The sequence below is a fragment of the Gracilinanus agilis genome, chromosome 2 (assembly GCF_016433145.1).
Source record: "Gracilinanus agilis isolate LMUSP501 chromosome 2, AgileGrace, whole genome shotgun sequence".
NCBI classification, from domain to species: Eukaryota; Metazoa; Chordata; class Mammalia; order Didelphimorphia; family Didelphidae; genus Gracilinanus; species Gracilinanus agilis.
Genome location: NC_058131.1, coordinates 715,478,076 through 715,497,857, shown reverse-complemented (window position 1 = coordinate 715,497,857; position 19,782 = coordinate 715,478,076). Strand labels below are relative to the sequence as shown.

Sequence of the window (19,782 nt, the reverse complement as noted above, 5' to 3'; positions counted from 1 at the left end):
CACCAAATTATGTTTAAATTTCCACCCCTCTTGAATATGGTGACTAAGCAAATACCTATATTCTTCTTGTGTGAAGCGTGGGATTTCTCCAGGATGCAAGACGAGGATTTTCACTGTAGCACTTCCAGACATCACAGGTTCCCCATCATCAAAAGCAACAACTTCCAACTAGGGAGAGAAATGGGGTTAAATAAATAGAATCAAAATAAAAGAAAGCTATGCCATCATGGGCCTATTTCCTGAATTTGAGTTGGAATAGAAGATGTTTTTTCATCATGACCATATGATGAGTTGGAAAATGAAAAAAAAAATCAGATTTTTTCCAGACTTCTTTAAAATTATTTTTTTTCCAGAGAATTGACTGATTTTATTAGATCATTGAACACATTACCTCTCTGTGAAAGAAAATGTTAGAAAACCTTTATAGATTCAATGCAAAATCTTCTATCCTTTGAAAATATAATAATAGTAAATACAATATACAGACAACTATAGAAACATGGAGAATGATGAAATCAAAAGAAATCCTGGAATATCTCTTACTTGTGTGATATTATAATATTTTTAAATATTATTGGTGTGCTTCTTGTTCCAATGAACATTTCTTTTTGATAATAAACGAAATCTTAGAACTCTAAGTAAAATATCTATAGCATCTGAAATTCATTTACACTCTCACACTCAAAGGATCTGCAATGTTTTCAATGTGAATATTCTCTCCAAGATTGCTAATCCTAACCTGCCCAGGCTAACCACCCTGTACAACTCTTGAGCAGTTTCTTTACTAATTTACCATAGGAATTCCATTCAGTAGATATGGTATAGGAGATAGTGGTTTCAAACAAGTTCTTTTTATATAATGGGTATGTCAGTGGAGCTTGGTCAACTGGCTATTCCTCTTGCTTACTTCATTATCAACTCATTTCATTTTCCTAGTTACCTAAATGACATCAATTTATTTTTTAAAAACATCATCTCATTTATAGAATAGAGCCATAATTAGCAATTTTGGTGCCTATGGCAAAGAAGTACAAAATGCATCTTTATATCATTTTAATTAATAATGTGATTATATGTGCATATGTATCTATATATAGACTATGTATATGTTTATATAAATGAGCTTGTATATATTAGTGTGTATGCTAGATTAGTGACTTAATCAATGTAGGGTACTCCCAGTTTCCTTAATATATATCAAGTATCAAATTATTGAAATGTCATCTTCGAGAATTGATTGCCTGGAATACAGAACAATGAAGACTGCTGCCCAAGGTCATATGAATCAAAGATAGTCTGAAACTCAGGAATTCCTGACTCTAAGACCAAGTCTCTATCAGTGATTCCCAAGTGGGCACCGCTGCCCCCTGGTGGGTGCTGCAGCAATCCAGGAAAGTAGTGATGGCCACGGGTGCATTTATCTTTCCTATTAATTGCTATTAAAATTAAAAAAATAATAATTTCCAGGGGCACTAAGTAATATTTTTTCTGGAAAGGCCAAAAAAGTTTGGGAACCACTGCATTAGACAATGAAGGCTCTTATGGGAATTAAAAAAAATAATTGAGAAAAGTTGGTTTGATAGGAAGAATACAATTATGATAAATATTTACAATTCTGTATTGCTAATCATGCCCTCAATTCAGTAGTTTACTATTTTGATTATTTATATTTACTATTGAGACTCTAAGCTCCTTGGTAGTAACCAGGACTTATAGCTGCTGAAGAGTACATATCTAATTATTTTTACTCCTCAAGGTCAATTCCATTAGGTAAATCTCTTGACTGTCCTCCATTCATGATTTTGAGAATGGAAAGAACTTGGAGGGAATGTAACAATTAAAAAAAAAAACTCACCCTCTATCTAGAAAATGACTCTAGTTGACCTATGACAGCAAGATATGTCCTAAAAATGTCCTGAACTTAACCTAAAACCACAATATATTTGGGGATAATTTTATATATATATATACATATATATATACACATATACATATGGAGAGAAATAACTACTAACACATATGAAAATATAGCTAACAAAATATGAATTTAGGAAGTGATAACTGAAAATAGCTTCAAATTATGAAAGTAAAGCAGTAATTAAGCTTACTTGGGAGAAAAAGAAATTTATTCAAATTCACTTTCTTTTATAGAAATGAAGATTTTTTTAAAAATATGGTTTACTTATGGCTGAAGAGTCATTACTATATTTCCAACATTCTACGTTAATAGTCAGATGTAAATTGGTTATGTTTTTGGACCATATTATAAAATGTATTAAAAGTAAATGAGAACAATTAGATTATGAGCTTTGGGGAGTGGGGAGGTACTATATTTTACCTCTTTTTGTATCCCCAGCACTTACCAAAATAACTTGTTGTGAGTTTCAAAATTAATCTCCAATATTCTAAGTATTATATTTAATAATATTTAATAATAATAACTAACATAAAAAAGCTAGAGCAAAAAGCCACAGTCCTCAGCCCTGCACACGTTAGAATAGGAAGAGGAAGACAGCAAACTATATACAAAAAGTGACCATACAACTTGGTGGAGAGATCAAAAGGAATTCTGGGAAATGTAGTTGAAAAGGTTTCAAGATTTTCTAACTATACATTGTATAAGGTTGATTTATAAACAAATATTCACAATAACTTAAAATTATTTTGAAAAATTGGCATCATTTTTTATAAAAGCCTTAGCATGCAAGAGAGAAAATCAGAAATAATGACGAATCCTCATTCAGGCTCTGATTTACCTTAAATATTGTAGTTGGTTCTTCATTGAGATTCACTCGAGTGATGACCCGTCCTGTATCTTCTTCTACATCAAATATGCTCGCTGGGTAAGGGTATTGTCTATCTTCCACTCGGTACCGTACATGGCTTGCTGGTAACCCCTGAAATAAAAGGGCATGCTATTAAATTACCATTTACAAAACGAAAACAGCAAATATTGAAAATCTCAAGGAGTTAGTAATTTTTGATCCTATACAAGTGAATAACATGTTTCTTTAATGTACTTTGTCCCAATTTAAAATGAAGTTAAGCCTAAGTTAGAAGAAATTGGGCAAAAGGCCAGCTGGAATTGGAATTTAAATTGGAGAGTACTTGAAAAGGAAAAAATATCCATATTATATTCATTTATATTTAAGTGTCTGCCTATATCTCTCCAAAAATGAGCACTAATGGAAATGATGTAGATGTGGGCAGAAATACAGACAGAACGGAGATGTTCTAGATATCTCAATTATAGATAGTAGATAGATAGATAGATAGATAGATAGATAGATAGATAGATAGATAGATACAAACTGTATTTGTCATTTCTTCCTTTTTTACAATCACAATATTCAGAAAACTGCCAGTGTTTCATATTATAAAATAAAAAACTACCCATATTTATATAGATTTCTAAGATGTATAGGCATTTTATATACTTTATCTCTTTTGATCCTTTAAAAAATGGGAAATAAAACTACTTGGAGTATAGAGTGTAGATGTTGTCCATTATACAGATAGGGAAGGTGAAACCAAATGAGGTAAAAATTAACTTGTCTTATAGCTAATAAATATCCAAGACAGGACACTTGTCTTAGACTTGGGTCTAAGGTCTTTCTGATTCCACAGCAGGCATAATGTCAACTATGATAAGCTGTCTCTCAAAACAAAAGTTACTGGTTATAAAAGATAAGTAATTTCTTATAATATTTGTATTCAAAGATTTTTTACTTCACCAAGATTTGTCCTAATGACTGCTGAATCAATGATAAGAGGACTCAAAGCTTTTGTGTCTCCATCACTGAAAATGTCCAGCTTTGGGTTTTATCTTCTTAGTAGTCTCTGTCAACAAACTTATTAGGATTTATAGGATTTTAGGATAAAAGGTTCAAGGGGTTTGAAGACTGTCTAGTTTGACTTTCTTATTTTATGATTTTAATCTTTCAGTATAAAGCAAGGGGTGCAGCTTTTTCCATACAATGTAACATGAGAATTAAAGCTATATATCATAGTAGTGAGGAGGAGCACAAGCAAATTCAATAACCATGATTTAGGGCCCAAAGTCTCCTCTGGAAATCCCTTGATAGTCTATCTTCTTGTCTTCAAATAAGATCTCCTGAATTAAAAAATGTGAAATAACCTGTTTATACAAATATATTTATAGCTGTGCTTTTTGTGGTGACAAAGAATTGGAAACTAAAGGGATGTCCCTCAATTGGGGAACAGATGAATAAATTGTGGTATATGATAGTGATGGAATACTACTGTGCTATAAGGAATGATGAACAGGGTAATTTCAGAAAGAACAGGAAAGACCTTCATGAACTGAGGCATAATGAAATAAGCAGAACCAGGAGAATATCATACACAGTAACTGAAATATTGTGATACAATCAAATGTGATAGACTTTGCTACTAACAGCATTACAATGATCCAGGACAACTCTGAGGAACTTAAAGTCAAAAATGCTATCCACTTCTAGAGAAAGAACTGTTGGAGTATAAATACAGATGAAAACATATGATTTATCATGTGTTTATTTGAGTATATGATTTGGGGTTTTGGTTTTGTAAGATTATTTGCTCACAAAAATGAATAATATGGGAATATATTTTGGGTGATAATACATGACTGAATTGCTAGTCAACTCCAGGAGGGAGACAACATGATTCATATATATTAGGAAAACTTATGGGTAAATTTCTTATTAAAATAAAATAAAGATAAAACTTAAAAGAAAAAAAAGATCTCCTGGGCTTTTTTGGGCTAGATTAAAGATCTTTTTTTTTTAAATCAGCCTTTATTTTCCATCTTAAAATTAATACTGCAAATTGGTTTCAAGGCAGAATGTAATGGTAATGGCTAGCCCAGGGCCACATAGCTAGGAAGTGACTAAGCTCAGATTTGAACCTCAAGACTTCCCATCTCTAGACCTGGCTCTCAATCCACTGAGCTACCTAGATTCCCCAAGACTATTATAAGACTTAGATTTCACAACTGCTTCAGAAACTCTTCCAAAATTTGGCATTCTTTACAATATTTATAGTTATTGGGTCACAGATTTAGAACTAGAAGGGACTTTGGGCACCATCATGTCTAATTTCTTCTTCACAGATGGAAAAAATTAGAGCAGGGAAAGATGACGTGATTTACCCAGAGTCATATAGCTAGTGTGTTTGTATATCTTAGCATTATCAATGTATATAATGAGGCCTACATGGTCTTATTTAACTAATTAATGAATGAATGAAGAGACTGAGGCAGGATTTGATCCTAGGTCCTCCTGACTTCCAGTCCAGTGTCCCATCCCCTTTATACCACCTCCCAAGTCCTTCTTTATAGTTAATCTAAACTCTCAATCTGGAGTATAAGGATTGATCATAATGACAGACAGAGCACCTTGATATACACAGACAATTAAATTACTCTGATGGTGGGTCTACCTGCCCCATCTCTCCATATTTTAATCCATCCTCCATTCAGCCACCAAAGGAATTTTCCTAAAACGCAGGTCTTACCATATCGCCCTACTCCCTATTCGATTAAATCAGTGATTCCCAATTTGCCTCTAGAATAAAATACAAGATTTTTTGTTTGCAAGTCAAAGACTTCCATATTTTTGTCCCCTCCTGCCTTTCCAAACTACTTAGGACTTACATGAACTCTATTTATTATTTGATCTTTTGACTCTGGCCTTCTTGCTTTTTCACAAATAAGACACTCTATCTCTCAGCTACAGACATTTTCTATATTCTAGAGCAGTGATGGACAAACTATGGCCCACGGGCCAGAAGCAGCCCCCTGAAATGTTTTATCTGGCCTGCATGACATTATTTATAATCTGATGAATACAATGAATAGGATACAATACAATGAAACTTTGAAAGAGTTGCCTTAGAAACAGTCTGATAGATGAGCATTTCCTTTTCTTTGGCCCCCTCTTTAAAAAGTTTGCCCATCACTCTTCAAGAGCATAGAATACTCTCATAGAAAATGCCTAAAATAATCTTATTTCTAGAATACTATCCCTCCTCAACTTTGCCTATTGGCTACACCAGTCTCCTTGAAATCCTAACTAAAATTCAATAAGATCTTTCCTAATTTATCTAATTCTCTCTTATTTATCTCACATTTCTTTTTATATCTTACCTCTAGATTATTTGTACATATTTCTTTGTTGCTTTCCCTATTAAAATGTGAGGTCCTAGGGTGATTCTTTTTCTTTTTCTTTTCTATCTCCAGTCCTTAATATAGTATCTGGCACATAGTAGGCACTCAGTATGCTAATCTTTTGAGTCATTATTATTTTCTCCCTCTTTGAATTATCATCTGTAAATTTATGGTAATTGGCATGTTCTGATGATAATCCCATTTTCACATAGTATAATATAAATTATTAAAGGAATACATTTGTTTTTCCTCTTCATCTCCTTTGCACTCAGTGGTGCCTGGTACCATAGTAAACACTAAATGAATGTTTATTGCATTATATTGGATAGAATGAGATGAAATAGGTTGGAATGGGATAGGATTGGGAGAGGTTGGGTGGAATGTAATAGAGGGGAATGGGACTGGGTGCCATGGTACTGTAGGCACAGCTATAACTCCAGCACACTCTTATTTCAGGTTGGATACTAAGAAAAAATGAAGCCCTCCTGAGTTCCTGAAAAAGAGGAGGTTTATTTTGCCCAAACACAGCAAAGAAGTACTTCTTTCCTCAACATGGAAACTCCTCTATTCTGTATATCATCATGGTTTGGAAAGTCTGGTGGTTTCAGGTATGCACTATGTTTAAGAAATTTGGCCAATTACATATATCCAGGATCATTTATCATGCAAGCCTGGAGGCTTCATCAGGGAAGCTAGAGCCAATATAATTCCATGTGACTGCATAGGGAGGGTGGGAATCCGGGAAAACAGAGGAACTTTGTCAAGGGAAAGCTACTCTCATTGGAGTTAAGATGATAGAGGCAGGAACTGCTCTGAACTCTTCTATATTCCCCATCAAATAACTTTAAAATAAGGTGTCAACATGAATTCTGAATCATTAGTACCCTAAAAAAGCTTATGGTAAAATAATTTTCTATCCCAAGAAAATTTAGATAGTTGATATAAATGGTTTGTCTCATTTGGATGTGAGTCTAGTACAGTCTAGTGTAGGTGGCATCCCAGAAAGACAGCAGCAGTTTGTAACATAACAAGCCATGGAGGCAACTGAATCTATGGCTTTGATTTTCAGCAGTCTTAGATCACAAATATTAAGGGAGCCAGACAACTGGTCAGAATAAGATTATAAGGTATGATTTGTGATCAATGAATGAATGATTCTATTGCATTACACATATTCCCCATACAGGGATCTTGGTACAAGACTTGGGTCGTAGTCACAGGAAAAGAGGAACACTAGAACACAAGACTTTAGTTGTAGGAGAGTGGGGGCCTGCTCAAAGTTCCAGGTGGAAAATTTTCTTTGTGGTCACTCACAGACCAGAACAAAGGCCAAGAGAGCAGTGGCCATGCCTTTCTTTAGAATATAAAACCCTGGAAGAACTTAAAACTTACTGGTTCTAAGAATTAGCTCTGAAAACAATAGTTTAAAACCCCAAAACTTGAGACAAGGACCCATCCACCCAGAAAGCATAGCCCAAGTTTGATATAAAGTTAAAAGTTAAGGAATAAAGTGGAAAAGTGAGCCAAAAGTAAAAAAAAAATAGAAAGTTATTATGGTGATAGAAAAAAAAAAACTTAGAAGATAACAATGTCAAAATTGGCACATGCAAAGCTCAAAGAAAAATGGAAATTGGTGTCAACCTGTCCACCTCAAAAAAATCCCTTTAAGAGTTCAAAAAGAATTTTAAAAATCAAATAGGAAAGGTAGAAGAAAAATGAGAAAAAAGTGAGAATGATGCAAGAGAATCATGAAAAAAAAGTCAACAAACACGTTGGTAAAGGAAGACAAAAGATGAATAAAATTCACTGAAAAAAATGTATCCTTAAACATGGAATTTGCCTTAAAATTTATTGCTTGCGAAAATGGAAAAGGAAGTACAAAAGGTAAAAGAGCTCACTAAATAAATCACTCCTTAAAAATAAGAGTTGGGGAATTGATAACTAATAAGTTCCTGAGATGTCAAGGAACAATGAGACAAAATCAAAAGTATGAAAAATTAGAAGAAAATTTGAAATAAAACATTGGAAAAACTGGCCTAAAAAGTAGAAAGCACATAATTTAAAAATAACTAGAGTATTTGAAAGCAATGATCCAAAAAATAACTGAAATATAATATTTCCAAAAAAATTAAAGAAAAACTACTGTGATGTTCTAGAAGCAGGGGGTAGAAAAGAATAGGAAAGGACCCACCCTCTTGAAAAAGATTCCAAAATGAAATTTGCCAGGAACCTTTCAGTCAAATTCCAGAGCTCCTAGGTCAAGAACAAAATAGTGCAAGCAGCAAGAAAGACACAATTCACATATCATGGAGCCATATTCAGGTTCAGATGAGATTTAGCAGCTTCTATATTAAAGTATTAGATGGCTTGGAACAAGATATTCCAGAAGAAGACAAAGAAGCTAGTATTACAACCAAGACATATGGACTTTGTAAAACTGAATATAATAATATTTTAGGGGAAAATATAGATATTTAATGACAGAGGATAAAAGACAATAACTGAATAAAAAAAATTGACTCTCAAATAAAGAGTCAAAAGAAGTATATTTAAAAAAGCAGGAAAGGGAAATCAAAAGGGATTCAACAAGATTAAACTATTTCCATACTTACATGTGTATAAATGAAAATGAGGATGAGCAAATTCCATTTACACAATCTTTCTTTATTTTACCAAAATGGCCCTAATTAAAATATCACTTCTCCTTTTACTCTCAGTATATATTATTTTTAATTATAACACATGGAAGAAGATACTTGTAACTCCTAATTTTAACATAATTAGGAGAATCAAAAGGAGTATACATAGACAGGGGGGCTGTGTGTCAGTTGGCAATGTTGGGAAGATTTAAAAAAAATAACAAAACTAAGGGTTGAGAAGGAAGGATGTACTGGGAGAAGAGGGAAAGGAAAGGTAAAATGGGATAAATTATTTCACATAATAGAGTCATATAATATATTTTCCAATGAAGAGGAAGATGGAGGGAGGGGCAGATCATGCTTGAATCTTATTCTAATTTGATTTAGGTGCAACAGAATAACAGACCCTCAGTTGGATATAGAAATCTATCAAGAAAGGAGGAGTAGATAGAGATAAGACAAAGGGATGGGTTGGTAGAAGGGAGTGGATTGGAGGATGTGATGATCAGAAGTAAACCACTTTCATTCAGGGAAAGGATAAAAGAGAAGATAAATGGGAAAACAGAATAGAGGTAAATACACAGTAATCATTACTGTGAATGTGAATGAGATAAACTCATCCATATAACAGAAGAACATAGTAAAGTGGAAAAACCAGAATCCTATAATATTTGCTTACAAGAAATAAACTTGAAGCAGAGAGAAACACAGAAAAAAAGTTAAGGGGCTGAAAGAGAATCTATTATGCCTCAAAAGCAGTAAAAATAAAAGCTGGGGCAGTAATCAAGATCTCAAATACAGCAAAGGAAAATATAGGTATTATTAAAGAGATAAAGAAAGAAACTATCTTTCCAAAAGGAACCAGTGAAAATGTAGTAATATGTAAATATTAAACATATGTGCACCAAAAGAAATAGTATCCAGATTTGTAATGGAAAATTTTAGTGAAATATAGGAAAAAAATAGAGAGTAAGACTTACCAGTAAGGAACCTCAACTTACCTCTCTCAGTACTGTAAAAGTGAAATTTGGGAAATGCCATCTAAAAGTATATATGTATTTCTATGGATGTGGGGAAATTATCAAACTACATTTCCCGTGGTCCAACGGGTTTCCGGTTCCCGTTCTTTGGGTGTGGAGACACCTATGTCTCCATGCAGAGAAGAGTTTATAATCTCCTGGGTTAGGTGGGAGTGGTCTCTTGGCTAGCAGGCTTGGGGAGAGACAAGAGGTAACAAAATGGAGGCAGCAGTTTTGAATTCTTACAAGCATGTGGTCTAATAACTTTATCTATCAGCATGGCTTTAGTTAAATTACTAATTTCTATATTCATCTCAGTCATAATTATTTTTAATATTTATAGTAATAGGTAAATTTAATAAACAAAAGCAAGAAAGAAGCTAATAAGATGGCTAGCATTTTAGAAAAGGTAGATATGATAGACCTCTGGAGAAAATTAAATCAGAATAGAAAGGAAGAAAAGGAAAATACTGCCCCCTGCCCCTACCCCCCAGTGGCACATAGCACCTATGGAAAATTAACCATATATTAAGCCATAAAAACCTCACAAGCAAATGCAGAAAAGAAACATTATTAAGTGAATTCTTTTTAGATCATAATGAAATAAAATTATATTTAATAAATGACCTTGGGAAAATAAATTAAAATTGATTGGAAACTAAATCATCTAATCCTAAAGAGCATGTGGGTCAAAGAACAAATCATAGAAAAATGAATAATTATGTGGAAGAGAATGACAACAATGAGAAAAAACACAGAAATTTATGGCATGTGGCCAAAGCAATACTTTGGGGAAAAATTATACCTCAAAACACATGCATCAATAAAATAAAGAAAACATCAATGAATTTAATATACAACTAAAAATATCTAGAAAAAGAAAAAAATAAAATGCTTTTAATATAAAATTGGAAATACTGAAAATCAAAGGAGAGGTTAATAAAATTGAAGGAAACAACTGAAGTAATGAAAATAGAATTAGGTTTTATGAAAAAAAAGCACAATAAAAAAACACTAATTAATTTTATTTTTAAAAAGAAAAAAAACAAATTACCAGTATCAAAAATGAAGAGGACCAATTTACCACCAAATAAGATGAAATTAAAGCAATTATTTGGAACTGTAAATTTGGAAAATAGATGCATATTTTCAAAATATAAGTTGCCCAGGTTAATATAAGAATAAGTAGAATACAAACCCGGCCTCAGCCACTTCCCAGCTGTGTGACCCTGGGCAAGTCACTTGACCCCCATTGCCCACCCTTACCAATCTTCCACCTATGAGACAATACACCGAAGTACAAGGGTTAAAAAAAAAAGAATAAGTAGAATATTTTAATAACCTTTTCGTGGTAAAAGAAATCAAGCACATCATAAATGAGCTCCCTAAAAAAAATCTCCAGGACTAGATGTATTCACAAATGAATTAACCAAAACAATAAAATAAAAAATTCATTTCAATATTATGTAAACAATTTATAATAGAGAATTCCTTTAATGGCACAAATATGACTTTGATATTTTAATATGAGAGGAAAACAGAGATAGAAAATTATAGTCAAATTCCCCTAATGAATATTGCTAAAAAATTTAAAAATATGTATCAGCAAGGAGATTACAGCAATATGTCATAAAGATCATTATAATCAGGTGGTATTTATACCAGAAATGCAGGAATGTTTCAATATTAGGAACACTTTCAGTATTATTTCCAAGATAATAAAAAACAACCAAAATCATATGATTATTTCAATTAAGGACAAAAATATATTTTTTAAAAATACAATGCTGATTCCTATTAAAAGCATTAGAAAATATAGGAATAAATGGAGTTTTACTTAAAATTATTAGTAGTACTTACTTAAAACCATTAGGAAACATTATCTGTAATGGTGAGAAGCTAGAAGTCTTCCCAATAAGAATGGAGGTGAAGTAAGTATACCCACTATCACTAGTGTTATTAAATATTGTAAGAGAAATATTATATAGTTCATTGAAGGAATTAGAATTTTGAGGGAACAGAAGTATCACACTTCACAGATGATATTATTGTATACTTGAAGCATACTAGAAAATCAACTAAAAAACTAGTTGAAATAATTAACAACCTCAGCAAAGTTACAAGATATAAAGTATAGTCACATAAATTATAGGTTTTTCCATATGTGACCAACAAAGTCCAACAATAAAAGAAAGAAAGAGAAATTCAATTTGAAATTATTACAGACAACAAAAAATACTTGGGAGTCTAACTGCCAAGATAAACCCAGAAACTATATGAGCATAATTACAAAATACTTTTCACTCACATTAAGTCAAATGGGAACAATTTGAAAAAAAATGATTGTTCATGGGTAGGCTGAACAAGTATAATAATATGAAAATTTTACCTAAATTAATTTACTTATTTTGTGCAATACCAATCAAACTACAAAAAAAAATATGATATAGAGCTAGAAAAAAATAATAAAAAATTCATCTGGAAAAATAAAATTTCAAGGATATTAAGAGACTTAACGAAAAAAATGAAAAGGAAAGTAGCCTGGCCTTACTAGATCTAAAACTGAATTACAAAGTAATAAATATCAAAACATATGGAGATTTCTGGGAATATGGCTGCTTAGATGGAGTGAATCTTAAAACCTCCGCACCCTTACACACTGAGAAAGAAAACAATGAGCTTTGAGAAGAAATATGACCAAATCTAATAACAGGACAAAGCAGGGGGAACCCTACTGTAGCACAACTAAAGAGGTATGCCAAGAAAAAGGCTTCAATTCTTGAATTGTCGGGTCAGAAGACATAGAAGGGGAATCCCAGGACTCCTCCCCATGTGCTGTGTGGAGTCTCCAGTGGCCAGGGAAATCTCAGGGCGGGTGGACGCACCAGTCCAGAAAGAGGGCCTTGCTGGCACCGGACTCAGGGAGTTAAACACCGGCACTGGAGAGGTGACTGAAGGAGAAAACCAGAGAAACACAGCAGAAATGCCTGGAAAAAGGTGGCTTAGAGAAAGCCAAACCCCAGACTGCAGACGGCTTGGCTTCCTCATACTGAGATAGAGAACGCAGGGCTTCAAGAGGAAAGAAAACCAGATCAAACACAGTGGATAGTGCAGGGGGACCCCACTGCTAGAGAGCTCAGTTCAGTGAAAACACTCCTTCTTGTCCCCCATGTTTTGTTTGTTTGTTTGTTTGTTTTTCCCTCCTCTCAAGGTTTTAGCCTCAGGGCAGAATAAGCAATAAGACTAACCCAATCAATACAGAACTAATCCCAACAATTGGACAGACAAGAAGCCTTCAGAGAGCAGAGAAAGTAACTACAAACCTCCATTGCCAGCTGGGAGAAGATCTTTCATCAAAGATCATTAAATACGTCTGCTCAAACTAGCAGAACAAGGAAGGAAAAAATATGAGTAAGCAACAGAAAAAGAGAAAAGACATTATAATTGACAACTTCTATCAAGGAAGTGAAAAGAGATAAAATGAAACAGAAATAGAAGAAAAGGAAATAGTTCCAGAGAACTGGACACAAGATATAGAAGATCTCAAAATTCAATTAACTCAAGAAATTTAGGAACTCAAAAAGCAATCAAGAGAGGCTTGAGAGGCTGAAGACAATTTGAAAAAGGAAATACATGAACTAAAACAAGAAAATAAAGTCTTAAAAGCCAGAAAAATTCTGACAGAGGTCTAATTATTCAAATATAAAATGAGCTAAATCAATTGTAAAAAAATCAAGCCGAATTTCTCAATTGATAAATGGGCAAGAGACATGAATAGACAATTTTTAGATAAAGAAGTCAAAAGTATCAATAAACACATGAGAAAGTGTTCTAAATCTCTAATAATTAGAGAAATGCAAATCAAAAAAAATAGCTGAGGTATCACCTCACACCTAGCTGATTGGTTAAAATGATAGCAGGGGAGAGTAATGAATGTTGGAGGGGATGTGGCAAAATTGGGACATTAATGCACTGCTGGTGGAGTTGTGAACTGATCCAACCATTCTGAATGGCAATTTGGAATTATGTCTAAAGAGCAATAAAAGAATGCTTGCCCTTTGATCCAGACATAGCATTGCTGGGTTTGTATCCCAAAGAGATCATAGATAAAAAGACTTGTACAAAAATATTTATAGCTGTGCTCTTTGTGGTGGCAAAAAACTGGAAAGCGAGGGTATGCCCTTCAATTGGGGACTGGCTGAACAAATTGTGGTATATGCTGGTGATGGAAATACTACTGTGCTCAAAGGAATAATAAACTGGAGGAATTCCATCTGAACTGGAAAGACCTCCAGGAATTGATGCAGAACGAAAGGGGCAGAGCCAGAAGAACATTGTACACAGAGACTGATACACTGTGGTAAAATAGAATGTAATGGACTTCTGTACTAGCAGCAATGCAATGACCCAGGACAATTCTGAGGGATTTATGGAATAGAACCATACCCACATTCAGAGGAAGAACTACAGGAGAGGAAACACAGAAGAAAAACTACTGCTTGAACACTTGAGTTAATGAGGACATGATTGTGGAAATATGAGTTAGCTATTGGGGGGGAAGCTTGAGGGGGTGAAAGGGAAAGTAAAAACATGAATCATGTTTCTAAAAATAAAAAAATTAATACAAAATATGGCATTCAATGTTGTTTTAACATAAGCAAATCTATAAACATAATTGCTTACATGAATAAAAAGTAACCAGATCATTAGATTAAATCAATAGATGCAGAAATAGCTTTTGATTAAAAAAAAAACTCATCTTATTCCTATTAAAAACACTTGAAATCCTAGGCACAAATGCATTTTTCCTTATATTGATAAGTATATATTTTAAAACATCAGAAAACCTTAATTGTAATGGGAATGTTAGAAACCTTCGCTATGATATAAAGAGTAAAACAAGGATGTCAATCATCAACAATATAATTTAATATTGTACTAGAAATGCTTACAATAGCAAGAAGAGAAGAAAAAGAAATTGAAGAAGAATTAGCAAAGAGATGATGAAACTAACTATCTTTTTTCATTGATGATGATGATGATATACATATATATATAAACATATATAAATGTTAGAGATTCAACAAAAATAATTGAAACTATAATTTTTGCAATGTAGCAATATATAAGATAAATACATATGAATCATGGACATTTCTATATATTACTAACAATGTTTGGCAAGAAGAGATAGTAAGAGATAATCCATTTAATTAAGTACAGTTGGAATAAAATATATAGGAGTATATTTTCCATACCATATCTTGAAATTATATGAACAAAACTATAAAATACTTTTTTAAACAAATTAAGTCAGTCTTAATTATAGAAACACTAATTGCTCATGGGTAGGAAGAGATAATATGCTTAAAATCATAATCCTTCCTAATAAACTTATTCAAAGCTATGCCAATTAAATTATCAAAAAATATTTTATTGGATTAGAAAAATGACCAAATTCATTTGGGAAAAACCAAAAGGTCAAGATTATCAAAGAAAATAATGAAAAAATAAATGTTAAGAAAGGAGGTCTATTTCAAACTATATTATAAAGTTGTAATTATTTAAAGTATCAGGTACTGGCTAAAAAATAAAAAGTCAATCAGTGAACAGAGCAGACACATGACAACTGTTATAAATACAACAAAGATCCAGGACAATTGCAGGGGGCTCAGGATGAAAAAGGATATCTATTGCCATAGAAGGAACAGATAGAGTCCAAATGGAGGTTTGAACATACAATTCTTCATTTTAGTCCTTCCATAAATTTCTCCCTATGTAAGATATATATATATATGTAAAATAATTAACAGGGAAATATTATTATATGGTAATGTTTGTACAACCAATATTATATAATGTGCCTTTTTGGGGATGGGGAGGGGAGAGGGAGAAAAAATATGACAGATTTCTCGACTTAACTAATGTGAGGATTTGTTTCTCTTGGATAATCATATTTATTATAATTTATTACATAGTTATAACAAATTGTACATGTTATATTATTGTTATATGTTATGTTAGTTTATATGTGTATTGTACATATGTGTGCATGTATGTATTTATATACATTATTTTTAAAAATATGGTACAGTCAAAGAAATAATTCAGTAGATCAGTGGAATAGATCAGCTACACAATCAATGATAATGCACATTATAAATTAGTGCTTGATAAATACAACTATCTCAGCTTTTGGGGTAAGTACAAACTATTTGACAAAAATCTCTGAGAAAATGGGAAATAAATTCGGCAGAAACTACATATAGAGCAACATCTTACACCATATAGCAAAATATGGTCAAAATGGGTAGCAGGTGATAGATATAAGAAAATCAGGAGAGCATGGAATAGTTTAGATTTCAGATCTATGGCTAAGGGAAGAATTTATGACAAAATAAAAAATAAAGAATTTTGCAAGATTTTAAATGGATTTTATAATTTTGTATCTGCTTTCTGTTCAAGTTTGTTTCTTCTAAATGACATTATTATTAGATCCTGAGTTCTAATTATTCTGTTATCCCCTCTGTTTTATAGATAAATTCACCCCATTCACAATTACAGTTATGAATACTGAGTATCTCCCTCTTTTCTATTTTATTCTGCTCTTCCTTTGGATTTTATCTTTCCCCTTCTTGGAATTTTTTTTCTCTTCTGAACACTATATCCCTTAATATAGCTTCTCTTTTAATTTCCCTATACATTTTATCTCCCTTACTATTTCTCTATTTTATAAGATTTACCCATCTCTCAACCAATTCCAGAGAGAGGTTCAATGATTGTCTACTACCCCTTTCCTACTCCACTAAAAATATTCTTGCTTGTGTCCCTCTTTTATATGAGATGATTTCCTTTTTTTAAAATCCTTACCTTCTGTCTTAATTTTGATATCAAATATTGGTTTCAAGACAGAAGTGTAATAAGGGCTAGAAAATAGGGATTAAGTGACTTATCCAGAGATACGTACATAGGAAGTCTCTGAGGCTAGATTTGAACCCACAACATCTTATCTTCAGGCCTACTTCTCTGTCTACTGAGTCACCTTCGTGTCCTTCATGTGATAATTTTCTCCATTCTAGCCTTCCCTTCCACTTTCTCCTAATGTATACCCCTTTTTCATGCTTTCATTTTCTTAGTCATTTATTTTATTTTTTAGGAGTTTTTAGGAGTTGCATGTACCTTTATCTAATATAGGAATATACACAGCTTAAACTTATTGAATCCCTTATGATTTCTCTTTCATATTTATCTATTCTTTTGTGTCTTATGTATAAATGTCAAATTTTCTATTTAGCTCTGATCCTTCCATCAGGAATATTTGAAAGTCCTCTATTTCATTAAGTACACTTCTTTTCTTCTAAAGACTTATATTTAGTATTGCTGTAGAGATAATTCTCATTTGTAATCATAGCTCCTTTGTCTTCTGGAATATCAAAATGCTAGCACTCCAATATACAACATGAATGCTAATAAATCTTTGGTGATCATGACTATGACCTCATGATATTTACAATGCTTATTTGTAACTTCTTGCAATATTTTCTCCTTGACTTATGAGCTCTGGAATTTTGCTATAATATTCCTAGACATTTTCATAAAGTGATTTTTCAGTATCTTTTTCTCACTCTCTCAATCATGGTTTTATGGTAGCCTAGTAATTCTTAAATGATCTATAAATTTAGTTTCCAGATCAGTTGGGTTTCCAATAACATATTTCCATTTTCTTCTATTTTTTAAAAATTATTTTAGCTTTATGTCTAGAGGACTTTCAAATATTACTGATGGAAAGATCAGAGCTAAATAGAAAATTTTGATGTCTCATGGAGTCCTTGCCCAATTGCCCTGTCCCCTTGACCAGTTCTATTTTTTAAAAAGTTATTTTCTTCAATGACCTTTTGTACTTCTTTATCTTGCTTGGCCTATGCTTGTTTTTAAGATATTTTCTTCAGTGAATTTTTGTTTCTCTTTTACCATTTGGTTAAATCTGTTTTTTAAGGTGTTAATTTCTTTGGTATTTTTTGTATCTCTTACTTTAAGCTGCTAATTCAATTTTCATAATTTTCTGGTATCATTTTTATTTATTTTCTAAATGTTTCCTCAATTTCTCTTATAAAAATTCTCTTTCTAGGACTTCTTGATGAACTTATATCCAGTTCATACTTTTTTTTCCTTTGAGACTTTGCTTATAATTCTTTCGACGTGGATATCTTCTTTTGTTATTGTTTCTTGGTTTTTCCTGCCATCAGAGTAGATTTTTATGTTCAAATTCTTTTTTGTTTGTTTTTGCTCATTTCCCTTATTTTTTGTCTTTTATCTTTATTTTAAAGATGGTCTCTGCTGCTGGAGTGGGGTGGGTATCATCCTAAACTTCACATTTTGGGGCTGCTATTTTCAGAAATAGTTCTAGGAGTTGGTCAGTTTTTAAGCACTTCCAAGGTGGAGAGAGATGGAATCCCTGTTCTCATGGCCTGTATTCTGGTCTTTTCCCAGGAAGGGGCCTTGTTCTCTGGGACCTTGTTTTTTTGTTGTTGTTTTTTTTATAGCTAAAAGTGCTAATTCTCTTTTCCCCTGAAACTATGACTTGTTTCCCTGCTCTCCTACAAGTGCTTATGCTCATTTCTGCCTTAGAAATGAGACAAGATCCCCTACTCTCTTATGTGGAACAATAAACTCTCTTCTGTGACAAGGACTCCAACTCACCTGAAGCTACAATTTCTAGCACACCTCTGGTCCTGGAATGGCATTCTGAAAATGCATATAGGCAATGCAAAAGGGTCCCATACAATGGCAGGAAAAAGTCTCTGGAATCTCTTTTTGACTAGTTTTCTGACACTCTTACCAACTCTTGGCTGAGAGCCCCCAAAGCTTCTACTGCTACTATGGTAGCTACTTACAAAGCCCACTGCTTATGCTATGTGACATGTCTTCTTCTCCAGACCACTGAAAACTGACCCACACTTTAGTGTCATAACTTCTGCCTCCTTCCTGAACTGTCTCAGGAAGGAAGAACATTTCATTCTGACCTTTTATTGGATAGTGGAATGTTGAGAGAGTTCATCTAACTTGTTGACTCTTCTCTACCATCTTGGCTCTTACCCAGGAATAACATGCAGATTAATACTATCTTTTCACTCTGATCTTATAAACAATAAGCATTTAATAATTCTCTCTCTCTCTCTCTCTCTCTCTCTCTCTCTCTCTCTCTCTCTCTCTCTCTCTCTCTCCATAGCTATTTAAATTGATAGCTATCTGCAAAGTGGAGAGTAGAAAGAAGAAATTTAAGCTACTTTTAAAAAGTATCCCAAGGCCCAGGAGAACTTCAATCTACTGATAAAAAAATTTAATTCTTTAGGACTGAAGAAATGAGGCCTCACCTTACTTCCTCTTCAAGAGTGAACAATCCTCTCTTTACCCCATTTTCCCCATTTTATTTGTGTCAAATACAAGTACTTTGGGGGTAATTCTGAAACTTTTCTGAATTTGGAGATAGAAAGGGAATTTTTAATTTCTGAAAATATTTGTGGACAGAGAGGAAGGGAGGTGGAAAGGAACATATTTAAAATGCTTTCTTTGTTCTCTGCAAACTAAACTAGGGAAGATTTGTGAGTCTTGAATTATGTTGTGGTCTCCCTTACTATTGAAGATTTAGAATCTGATCATATATTCCTCTGTGCATTTAAGGCTCTGGACACACACCACAAATTCTCTGGGGGGATTTAGATAATCTCTGTGAGTTTCACTGACCTCTAGGCAGACTGGTTGGTTCCTTAGCAAATTCCCTAGCTTTATTACCAGAGGGAAAGGCCACATAAATTCTTCCCTACTTACTGTCTTTGATCTTGCCAACCCAAATAGTCAAATGCAGTAAAATATAAAACTGAAAGAAAATGAATTCTGCTGCCTAGTTCCCCAGGTGGCTCCTGGCTCCTTCTACAAGTATGCCAGTAGAATGCAA

The 19,782-nt window shown here is 33.1% G+C and overlaps 1 protein-coding gene across 1 annotated transcript in view; it reads right to left on the bottom strand.

Annotated features, from left to right (window-relative positions):
* PCDH15 (protocadherin related 15) overlaps positions 1 to 19,782 on the bottom strand; it is a 660,961-nt gene that overhangs the window by 167,603 nt on the left and 473,576 nt on the right. Inside the window, exons 20-21 of the mRNA XM_044660331.1 lie at positions 2,757 to 2,897; positions 56 to 168 (exon numbers count right to left, since the gene is read on the bottom strand). Of these exons, the coding sequence (XP_044516266.1) occupies positions 56 to 168; positions 2,757 to 2,897 (254 nt within the window). The remainder of the gene's footprint in view (positions 1 to 55; positions 169 to 2,756; positions 2,898 to 19,782) is intronic.